The 12,260-nt window shown below is 44.0% G+C and overlaps 1 protein-coding gene across 1 annotated transcript; it reads left to right on the top strand.

The window, feature by feature from the left end:
- The first annotated feature begins 10,375 nt into the window (after positions 1–10,375).
- LOC120914623 (olfactory receptor 1019-like) lies at positions 10,376–11,414 on the top strand. Its single transcript, XM_040325306.1, has one exon. It carries the CDS (start codon positions 10,467–10,469, stop codon positions 11,412–11,414), a length of 948 nt encoding a protein of 315 aa, XP_040181240.1. The 5' UTR covers positions 10,376–10,466.
- The last annotated feature ends 846 nt before the right edge of the window (positions 11,415–12,260 follow it).

Below are 12,260 nucleotides of genomic sequence, written 5' to 3'. Positions count from 1 at the left end.
ACCATGAAAGTCCACAATAGCCTCTATTAATTTTCTATCCAATTTGATAGGACTTGGGTACCATTTCTAATCGTTGCTAAAACTGGTAATTCATTTCAATACTTATTACTTACATACCTGTAATGAAGTATATTCCACAATGTACAGACCACTGTATTCTGTTGAAATCTTCGCTGCAGGGCTGCACTGTCCTCTTCATGATTCTAAGTTTGTGGCACTGTGCAGGTTAACAGGTTGGGGTCTCCAGGCTCTGCAGCACTAAACTACAGGAACTACACTGCATCTAAGCACCACAAGCCAAAAATACTATTTAAAGCGGGGGTTCACCCTAAAAAAACATTTTTTTTTCTAGCATGCAATCAAGCATACTAGCGCGATCTACAGTACGCCTTTATTTTATTTTTTGGCGCCGTACTCACTGTTTACTGCCGTAATGAAGTTTCAGACTCCCCGTGGGGAATGGGCATTCCTATGCACAGGGAAGATGATTGACGGCCGGCTATGGCGTGTCATGCTTCCCGAAGATAGCCGAAATAGGACTTGCCTCTTCACGGCGCCTGCGCAGTCAGCTCCGATGTCTGTGCGCAGGCGCCGTATAGCGCCGTGAAGAGGCAAGTCCTATTTCGGCTATCTTCGGGAAGCATGACGCGCCATAGCCGGCCGTCAATCATCTTCCCTGTGCATAGGAACGCCCATTCCCCGCGGGGAGTCTGAAACTTCATTACGGCAGTAAACTGTGAGTACAGCGCAAAAAAAAATACTGTATACATACTGTAGCTCGCGCTAGTATACTTGATGTTATCATAGAAACTTGTTTTTTAGGGTGAAACACCGCTTTAAGGAGAAGTTCCAGCCTGTTAAAAAAAATACAAAAGTCAGCAGCTACAAACACTGTAACTGCTGACTTTTAATATAAGGACACTTATCTGTCCAGGGAGCCTACGATGTCAACACCTGAAGTAGACCCATCCAAAGGGCATCCTTACTAAGAGAAACCAGAAGTGAAGCCTTGCAGCTTCACAGCCTGTTTCCTACTGCACATTTGTGAGTCATGCTCCACCTTGTGAATGGTCTTCTGGGACCATGGTGCCCTTACACGGAAGTGTTTTTGACAGGTATCCGCCCCCCCCCCCCCCATTCATGTAGCATTTTCTTTTTGGATTCCACCTGCCCTTAGCTCAGACATGCAAACAGGAGAATGTGCTTAGCTAAGAAACCCCTTCTCCCCTAATTAAAACTCTTGGGATATATGAAACCATTAAAATAAATTTTTTAAAATAAAGTTTAAAATAAATATGATATACTTTCCTATCTATTTACTAATGCTAGTAATAAGGATTAAAAATAGTCAATGTTAATTGAGAGAGTGTTTATCTGCTTTTTTTTATTCTAAATAATTAAAGGGGTTGTAAAGACAAAAATATTTTCCTCTTAAATTAAACAGTAGCTGATAAAGTAAAAAGTTATGTTTTGCATTATAACTAGTTTGATACCTGTTGAAATCGAGCCGTTTTATCCACCTCCGTCACTCCTGAATCGTTATTCTCACTGACTTCCTGGTTTGCGGTGCGCATTCATTCTTGCTACATCACGGCCTAATGGGAACTACAGTTACCATTAGGCTTAGCCTCCATGCATGTGAGGGATAAGAGAGCATCTTCATGCAGGGCTGTAGTCATAGGGAGGGGGTGAGCACATTCTGCTTTCCACCATGCAAAACGGCTCAGATGCTGGTGGAAAGCAAGAAGAGGAGAGACAGGAAATGGCATTTTTAAACCTGGATTACTGTATTTTGGAGGTCAAAAGGAAAAACGAGGTAAGTGATATTTAAATGCTCTAGCTTACAGCAATCAACTGATCTAATAAAAATCTAACCTTTAGTGTTCCTTTAATTCAATGAATGATTATATTAAATTAAAGTTTTCGAAAAATGGTTGAATAGTGAAAAAAAAATGGTGTAATGATATTATCTAGCACCTGTCCCAGTATGTATTCTTTTTTTGTTCATCCTAGTGCTCATTAAATATTATAATTGTATAATGCTGCATTTAATAATGTTAATGACTTCTTGAAACAATTGGTCTCTGGGGGAGTTAAGCCCTTTGGAGACAAGTCCTCAGGTATATTTGATAATAAATAAAGTCTCCGCTCACATCAGACACAATGGGATTAAGCGGTGAACCATCTTTGTAGTTGGAAAGTGCACACAGAGGGATAAACATTACATGATCCACTGACTGGTAAGAAGATAATTGATCAATGGAAAACACAACCAAGAAGTGGTTACCTGAGTGTATAAGCAGTGTAAGCCACCTGCACATATATATAACTTTATTCACAAAGGGCCAGATTCACAAAGGAGATACTCCGTCGTATCTCAGATACTCCGTCGTATCTCTCAGAGTATCTATGCGACTGATTCATAGAATCAGTTACGCATAGATAGCCCTAAGATCCGACAGGTGTAATTGTTTTACACTGTCGGATCTTAGGATGCAGTACCGCGGCCGCCGCTGGGGGGAGTTTGCGTCGTAAACCAGCGTCGGGTATGCAAATTAGGAGTTACGGCGATCCACGACGGATTTTCGCGTTCGCTACGTCGCCGCTAGTCTAGTTTCCCGTCGCAAAGTTAGTCGTCATTTTTGGTGCCTTAACTTTACACAGCAATCGTATTGCTGTATAAAGTATGGCCGTCGTTCCCGCGTCGAAACTTAAAAATGATTGTTGTTTGCGTAAGCCGTCCGGGAATACGGAATTACGCTACGCGCGTCTCCCTTCGAAAAAATGACGTCACTGCGCGCAAAGCACGGCGGGAATTCCAAAACGGAGCATGCGCAGTAGGTCTGGCGTGGGAGCGCGCCTAATTTAAATGGCACACACCCATTTAAATTACACGGGCTTACACCGGAGGCCGCCGGCGTAGTTTTCATCGCAAGTGCTTTGTGAATCAGGCACTTGCGATGAAAACTTGCGGCGGTGTAACGTATCTACGATACGTTACGCCGCCGCACTTCTACCTGAATCTGGCCCAATATTCTTAGCCAATAAGAGGTGATCCATAGAAGAGGACTGTTGCATTGGACACCAAAGCCATGCCCAACCAGGGTTCAATGGAACCCTAGGGTTCCTAGAAAGGTTGCTAGGGGTTCCTTGATCTGTGGCTGATTGACCTCCTATTTGATGGTGCCTGCATAGTTCTAGGACCAACACCAATTGACAGAGAAAGCTGTATGGTCTCTGTAAAGCTGTCTGTAAGGGTGGTATTGCGACCACCACTGCAACAGGGACATTCTATCCACTGCTCCCGAATAATCCCCTGAGAACCTAACATTTTTTCAAGGATTCCGTTGCAGTAAAAAGGTTAAGAAAGGCTGGGCTATAGGGTTGAATTTTCACTTACCTGAGTAAATGACAAGCAGAAAATCCTGTTTAACCACTTGCCGACCAGCTGCCGTCGGTTTACGGCAGCAGGTCGGCACGTTCCTGCAATTCGCCGTAGGTGTACGTCGATTAAAGGAGCCATTGCAGGGGCATGCGTGCGCCCCACTGTACGGCGGGGGACCCAATGCACGTGGACAGCGACCACAATGTCTGCTGGCCACCCGTGATCGCGGGAACGAGAGCCAGAACTGGGATCTGTCAATGTAAACAGACAGATCTAACCTGGGAGTAAGGCCTCGTACACACGACGGGACATGTCCGATGAAAACGGTCCGCGGACCGTTTTCATCGGACATGTCCGCTGGCGGATTTTGGTCTGATGGCTGTACACACCATCAGACCAAATTTCCCACGGACAGCGAACGCGGTGACGTGGCCGCGCCGCGACGATGATGAGGCGACGTGCGCGACCCTGGAAGGTCAATGCTTCCACGCATGCGTCGAATCACTTCGACGCATGCGAGGGCTTTCGGCCAAGCGGACATGTCCGGTGAGTCGTACAGACGACCGAACATGTCCGACGGACAGGCTTCCAGCGGACATGTTTCTTAGCATGCTAAGAAACATTTGTCCGCTGGAAACCTGTCCGATCCGCCGGAAAATTGTCCGGTCGGCCGTACAGACGACCGAACATGTCCGCGGAAACTGCAATAACTTTTGCGCAAACAAATCAATAAACGCTTATTGCTATTTTTGATCAAATACCACCAAAAGAAAGCTCTATTTGTGGGGAAAAAAGGACATCAATTTTGTTTGGGTACACCTTCGCATTAATGCGCAACTGTTAGTTAAAGCGCCGCAATACTGTATCGCAAAAAATGGCCTTGTCATTAAGGGGGAGAATCTCCTGGTCTGTAAGTGGTTAACTTTTATGTAAACCTTACACAAAATGTATATTTTATTAATTTAACTGTATATTTCTTGTTTCTATCATAACCTACCACCAAAGAACCCAAAATTAATTCTCCTGCTCCCCGACGATCGAAGCAATACCATATATGTGCATTTTATTTGTTGTTTGTACCCATAGTACAGCCCAGAAACAATAGTGTGCATTTTACTTTTTTATCCTGCATAATTTTTTTTTTAAACCTGCCCGAAATATATTGACTATGACCTTTGACCCAAACGTTGACCCTTACTTGACCCACACACTAACCCTGGCACTAAACTAGACTAAACCTTGATCTAGGGTGTTTTTTTCTTTCTTTATTTTTATACACAGTTGTTTTTTTCTCTCTCTGCAAGGAGAGAGAGAGATACAATGTATCTTTCCTCCTCATTCACAGAGAGAGAAATACAGGGGTGACTTATCACTGTGTTAGCCAATCAGAGGCTATCACAGCGATCAAGTGACCCAGAACCAGGAGTTCTGGTTCCCGATCATTAGTACAGGCCCTGGGGCTCCCACTGAGACCTGGCTCCTTGTGTGGATGCGCACTGTGCGGCGCGCTACCAGGACACAGACAGATATGCATATATGCGGCTCCATGGAAAAAAAGGCCAGTCAGTGGGGCCGCATATATGCGTACTGTCGGCGTAAAGGGCATAATGAATCCCTATGTGTCTACATGCCATAATGATGGAAATACAGCCATGGTTCTGTCTATACAAACATTATTCACTGGAGGATCATGTAGGATGACGCTGCTTACGCCTCAGTCTAAAAATGTAAATTGCTTGGCTTCCATGATGAGCTAATCTAAATTAAAAGTCTGTTTTTATTCCATGATATAGCAAAGCAAATAATTCAATGTTTCTGACCTTGATGAAGGACCAGTGACATATTCCAATGATGTTGCACACAATGTCAATGGCTGGTTCTTTCAGCACCTGCGTGATGGTTACGTAAAAGTTTAGTTCTAGAATTTTTAGAAAGACGCAAAATCCTCACCCAAATCCAGGTTCATGTGACACTCTGGCTCCCAAGTCATCTTTCTCACTGCAGCAAAGTTGGAGGGTCCTTCTCCAGGTGGCAGGGGCTTCTCTGGCTCCAGAACTGCAGCAACGTGATGGCGACACCACAAGTACAGTTTGGAGTGGGCACATAATGCAGCTCTAGATCATCAATTTCCAACTAAATAGGCACCAAAGATGTATGATGACAGTGGATTTAGGTTAGTAATAAATTGATTTCTTAACTACTTCAGTTCCAGAGCCATTCTTTCATTGTTTATACACATGTTAAAATTCAAATTGTAGGCCTGAAGATTAGTTTAGTACCCTCTAGTGAGTGCTAGAAGTAGTGTTAGGGTGGGTACATTTTTTTTAGCTCAGGGCTAAACCTGAGCTATGAATCTGGGTCAGGGTTCAGTGAGTCAGGGCTGGATGACTCGTCCTGACAGCTCCTCTGTTGCCTCCCCTAGTCTAGAAGCTTGAAGAATCTTCTAGAGCTAGTGGGTGGATGTTATGAGGAGCTGTCTTGAATATAAATGAGGCATCTGCCAACCACAGGAATGGGCTGGCAGGGGGCAGAACTTCCCTTTTAAACAGGCATGAGCCATGCCAGCAGGGGCAGTCGGGTGGAAGATGGAGATAGTGCTGAGGAGCTGGGGTGTCCTGCCTTGGACTGGGGCATGGGTGCTGGAAGGATCATGGCACAACACACAGAGGGAGCTTCCTGGAGGCACGGGAGCAAGAGAGGACAGTGTGAGTAGGTCAGCACTACTGGGGCCTTACAAAGGGGGGAGACTGCCACATGTAGCCAGTTCTCCCTGAAGATAGCAGTGGGCCTAATCTTCCTCCTTCCCCAGGAGATTTCCTGAGAGTCAGCTGCGTAGGTTGGTGACTAGGAATGAGCTTCGAGTTCGAGACGAACCCATGTTCGACTCGAACATCGGCTGTTCGATCGTTCGCCGAATTTCGAACATTATGGGCCATTTGCGCCAAATTCTAGTGGCACGTCACGGCCCATAATTCACTGTGGCATCGCACTGCATTGCTGGCTGATGATTGGCCAAGCATGCACTATGACCCGCATGCTTTGGCTAATCACAGCGCGGAAAAAATTAAGAGCCATAATTGGCCAAAGGCAGGGTGGCTTTGGCCAATTATGTCTCAGGAAGAGGAGGAGGAGGATTGTGTCAGCATGGAGGTGGAGCCTAGCACTCAGCATCGGCAGCAATCTTCAAGAGATCAATTACAGTCCCAAGAAACCCATGGCCTTGTTCATGGCTGGTAGGAGGTGGCTGCGGATCGTGTCGTCCTGAGTGACCCAGAGGACTCCGGAACCGAATGCCTCAGCAAACCTACGCTGCATGGCCTCCCTGATCCTGCAAAGCCTGCGGAAGGATCCTCGTATTCGTGGTATCATCAGAGGGATTTTGATGATGATGATGATTACTGGCTGGCAACCCTCCACGTTACAAGGGTAAGGTTGCGGACCTTATCTTGCCATTGCAGAGGGAGCAGAGGATGAAACATCTTCATATGTTAAGCATTGAAGGGGACATTCTCTTATTGACCTGTTGTGGGTCAGCATGAAATCAACTGTAAGATGTCCAGATCTCCTGCAATACATGAATTATCATTTCTCAGCCATCCTATGCCCAAAAGGGGCATAGGCTGACCCTAGACCCAAGAGTCATTAGTGACGCTGCCACATTCTTCAAAGGTCTCAGGGTGTCACGGGCCATTCCGTTACAGTAGCCATAGTGCCTTGGTAGCCAAGCCGGCTAAGGCTGACAATAATAGAAACGGTGTGCAGTCTGCACACCGCTCTCTTTATAGGTGAGATGCAGGTGCAGTGAGAAACAGCCATGATTCACGGTGCACTTCCGCGTTCCACGGTGGAACGCACGCGGCGCCAGGCGATGACGTCTTCGCGCGGTCGCCGTAATGCGTTCCAGCCTGGAACGCATTACAGGTAAAAGACGAAGAGCGCCTGTTACACCTCCCCAGCCTGACTGTCCCAAGACTGCCCCTTTCTTTTATTAGATTTCAGTTCTTTCAATTATGGAGGTTCAGAGTTACATATGGGCATTTCCTAGGACAGTCTTCCTAGACATGTCCACCTCTCCAGATGCACATCCACCAATTAAAGTATTTTGACATTTGCATAACTCCTCCCAAGAGCCAGCCTAATGCTTGCATCAGGGATGAGGGCTCCTGAGACGGAGTGAGAGGAACCAGGGAAGGCAAAATAAAAGCAAATTAAACTTCATCTTTATATTTGGGCGGAAGTAGGGGGTGGTTAAAAAAGATTTACCTGAATGTTTTGTTCTGTAAACCCCAAAAGAAGTGAAATGAAATTGGACATTATGAATCGAAATCCAGAAAAAAAAATTCATTATTCGAAGATTCGGATGTATACAAATTTCCGAATCACAAATTTCATTGAATCCAAAATAAATTAAAATGAAACAAATTATCTGAATTTGAAAATTAATTTAAATTCAAATTCGAAAATAAATTCATATTCAAAATGTAAACATTTTGCAATAAATACAGTAAGGTATTAACCGCTTCCCGACCAGCGCACGATGATATACGTCAGCACAGTGGCATGGTGGGCAAAAGGGCGTACCCGTACATCCCTCCGTGTTAGCCGCCTAGTGGGCACGTGCACGCCCACCCCACTCGATGTCGGCTGGTGGCACGCGATCACGGCGAGGAGAGGCAGAACGGGGAAATGTAAACAAGGCATTTCCCTGTTCTGCCTAGTGACATGTCAGAGATCCACTGCTCCATGTCATCGGGAGCAGTGATCTCTGTCATGTCCTAGGTCGCCCACCCCCCCTACAGTTAGAACACACTGAGGGAACACAGTTAACCCCTTGATCGCCACTTAGTGTTTAACCCCTTCCCTGCCAGTGACATTTATACAGTAATCAGTGGCTATTTTTAGCTCTGATCACCGTATAAATGTCACTGGTCCCAAAAAAGTGGCAAAATTGGCCGATCTGTCTGCCGCAATGTCGCAGTCCTGATAAAAATCGCAGATCGCCGCCATTAGTAGTAAGAAAAATATATAATAATAAAAAGGCCATAAATCTATTTTGTAAGACTCTATAACTTTTGTGCAAACCAATCCATATATGCTTATTGCAACTGTTTTAACCAGAAATATGTAGAAGAATACATATTGGTCTAAACTGAGTCAGAAATTCGCTTTTTATATATTTTTTAGGTATATTTATTATAGCAAAAAGTGAAAAAGATTACTTTTTTTCCAAAATTGTTGGTCTTTTTTTGTTTATAACGCAAAAAATAAAAATCGCAGAGGTGATCCAATACCACCAAAAAAATAACTATTTGTGGGAAAAAATGTATTTTTTTGGGGTACAGCGTCGCACGACATTAAGGGGGAAAATTCTTCCAGGGCTGAAGTACTTAACCTCCCTAGCAGTAATCCCAAGTGTGGCTCGGGGCTAAATTTCAGTACCATTAGCAGTAATCCCGTGCCCTTATGGATTGCATCTCAGGATCCTGGTCCAGGTTACTTACCTTGTCCCCAGGATCCTGTGATGTCCTCCCACTGTGTCTGCGGGCTGTGTACTCCGCCTGATGCTCTGTGTGCCGGCCTCTGTTCCCTACGAGCGTCACGACGCATGGGGCGGAGCCCGGCGGCAAATTAAAAAAGTACAAAAAACATAAGGCCCCTTTCAGACGTCCGCTCCGCCTGTCCGTTATTACAAGTCCGTTAACGGACTTGTAATACATTCCTATGGGATCGCGTCCGTTAGCGGATGGAGCATCCGCTAACGTCCGCGTCCGTTGGGATCCTATTTTTCTTCCGTCCGGCGGAACGGAACTGATGCAGACGGGCACACGGTCCGTCTGCATCCGGTTCCCCATAGGGCAGAGCGGAGCTGAGACAGGGCGGTCTCTGCACTGTGTGCGGGGACCGCCCTATCCGCCGACAGCTCAGCGGGGATCCCCGCTGAGCTGACGGAGACACACGGAGCGGACCCAGAAACGGTCCGCTCCGTGTGAAAGAGCCCTAACACATACAGTACACTGTAATCTTACAGATTACATTACTGTATCAAATCATTTTACCTCCCTTTTGTCCCTAGTGTTTTGTCCAGTGCCCTGCATGCAGTTTTATATTATATATACTGTTCTTTCTGCCTAGAAACTTGAGATTGTCCATGGCAACCGAAAAGTGTCCCTTTACGTCAAAAGCGGGTTTAGACCAGCTAGAAAACAGCAATAGTAAATTAGAACACTTGCAGAATTGAGCGATAGTGGTTCGTTGGGAAATTATTTTTATTATTATTATTTTTTATAATTATTTATAGTTATTTATTATATTATAATTTATGATTTAATGGTTTCAAACTTTATCATACCCGGGATATCTACTAGACCCTTGTTTGGACAGATTTAAGTGTGGTATTACTAAGAATTACAGGTCTACAATATATAATGCTGAATTTCTATGCAAAACAATGTTTCGCTTTGAGATTCAAAAATCTGACATAATCATACTGCCAGGGAGGGTAAACATCATCTTGAAATGAGATGATGTTTCCTACTTAGTCTGCTTTATAGGATAGAATAGAAAATAATAGAATATAATAAAATAGAAAATAAATGCATAGACTACAAAGGAAAATAAACGACTAAGAGAAAAAAAAATGAATAAAATAAAATAGAACGAATAAAGTCCTCTTACGAAATTCTAATTTCAAATTTTGAATACATTTTAAAGCAACAAATATACTAAACGAATCCCAATATACAAAACAAATTCCAAAAATGAATCATTCTAACGTAATGAATATGATGAAATTAAATTATTAATTTAACAAACAAATCTGAAAGAAAACAAAACCAAGTTTTCCATTGTGCGCATCTCTAAAGGAAATCTCTCCAAAGTGAGGCAAATGGTCGGAATACCGACCGTGTGTAGGCTCCATCGGATTTTTTCTGTCGGAAATTTCCCACAGCAAAAATTTGAGAGCTGGTTTTCAATTTTTCAGATGGGAAAAGTTCTTAAAAATGCAGAATATAATTGGTATTTCATCAGCTTTAATCAATATAATGCATCAATATTTTCAGCAGTGTGAAGAATACTGTGTATGTTTTATTATATGGATCCAAATAACAAGACTACGGTTCCCTATTTTATTATCAATGGGATTTCAAATGTCCCCAAATTGCAACTTCCAATATTCCTCCTGGTTCTTCTCATTTATCTTCTGACTCTCAGTGGAAACCTGGTCATTCTTCTACTGGTTTGCCTGGACGCCAATTTCCATACTCCCATGTACTTCTTCTTGGCCAACCTCTCCGTCTTGGATATGTCCTCCTCCACCACCACTCTGCATAAGGTTCTTGTAGCTTTTTTAACACAAGACAAGACAGTCTCTTTCCTGGGTTGCATAGCACAGTTCTACGTGTTCTCCTCCTTGGCCTGTAATGAGCTATTGATATTGACAGCCATGAGTTATGACCGCTATGTCGCCATCTGCAATCCCTTGCATTACTCCATCCTCATGAACCCAAGAGTTTGCACCCTCTTGGCCACAGTCTGTTGGGTTGTGTCTTTTTTAGAGGTGGTACCCTATCTTGCACTACTTTTGGAAGTCTCATGTTATAAATCCAACATTATAAATCACTTTTTTTGTGATCTTGTTCCTCTTCTCAGTCTCTCTTGCAGTGACACCTCTGCCTTGGAGATGTTGAGCTTCGTTGAGGGACTATTGCTTTTAAGCCTTACACCCTTTGTCCTCACCTTCACTCCTTATGTTTTCATTATTGCTGCAATAGTAAGGATCCGTACAAGTGGTGGGAGATATAAAGCATTCTACACTTGTTCCTCACACCTCACTGTCGTTGTCCTTCTATATGGAACCTTGGTGTGTCAGTATCTCAATCCAACCAGAGAGGACAGTTTAGAGTCCAATAAATGGTTTTCACTCTTTAACACAGCTGCCGTTCCCTTGCTGAACCCTCTGATATACAGCCTGAACAACAAAGATGTGAAAGTGGCATTAAGAAGGACACTACATGTAATAAAGTATTAAGATGTATTTACTTATTTTTTGGTTCATTGTTATGTCTAATGTATTTCTTCTTTGTACACTTTGGAAGCTGTGAAAACTGTCTCGATTAATCACTATATTGTGTCCAATGTTTATTTCCTATGATTGTCAGTTCCATCTAGTGGCCAAAATAAGCAGTTTTTCTGAAATATTTTGTTCAGGAAAATACTGCATCAGGGCCAATAGATGGAGCTGACAATCATAGGAACTAGACCTGATGGGAAAAAATCTGTATTGTGCTTCCCCTTTAACCACTTCCAGACCTTAGGTGTTTTTCAGATTTGGTGTTTGCAAGACTAAAACAGTTTTTCCTGGTGCCTCCATGGCAGCATACTAGTGATAGAGCTCCGCCTCGACTCCTCCCTCAGGACTAGTGAATAGAATAAATTAAAGGCATAGCCCCTCCCCCAACATTCTCCTTTTTTTTCCTCCATACCTTCTTGTACTGGTGAAGAGTAGAAGTATGTCCATACCTCTGCAGTCGGCAGCGTCCGCCGGGTTTAGCCTTTCCCGCGCGCAGTCCCTGTTCTTGGGCCGCTAATAGCGCTAATAAGCTGGGAGACCCCTCTGTGGATCTGTTGGGGTCGCATCGCAGAGTTTCCTCATAGGAACGCAAACTGCCAGGAGCACCTATAAATGACATGGAAGCTGCGGAAGGATCGGCTCCACTACCCCAGGCCAGACATTTCTTTCCCTTTTTTGTTTTCCTTATGCTGTGCTGTATATATGTTTTTCTTTCAAAGTATAATGCTGTGCAAGAAAACCTTGACCTTCTGTGGGTGCCCTGTCGCTCTGACAGTCTGGGGGGTCTGGCCTGTATCAGGTGTC

This window comes from Rana temporaria, chromosome 9 (genome assembly GCF_905171775.1).
Source record: "Rana temporaria chromosome 9, aRanTem1.1, whole genome shotgun sequence".
Taxonomy (NCBI): Eukaryota; Metazoa; Chordata; class Amphibia; order Anura; family Ranidae; genus Rana; species Rana temporaria.
This window is presented reverse-complemented; position numbering and strand designations above follow the sequence as displayed.

Excerpts from the sequence above, each read along its gene's own strand:
- LOC120914623 (XM_040325306.1), top strand. The coding sequence starts at position 10,467 with ATGTTTTATTATATGGATCCAAATAACAAGACTACGGTTCCCTATTTT.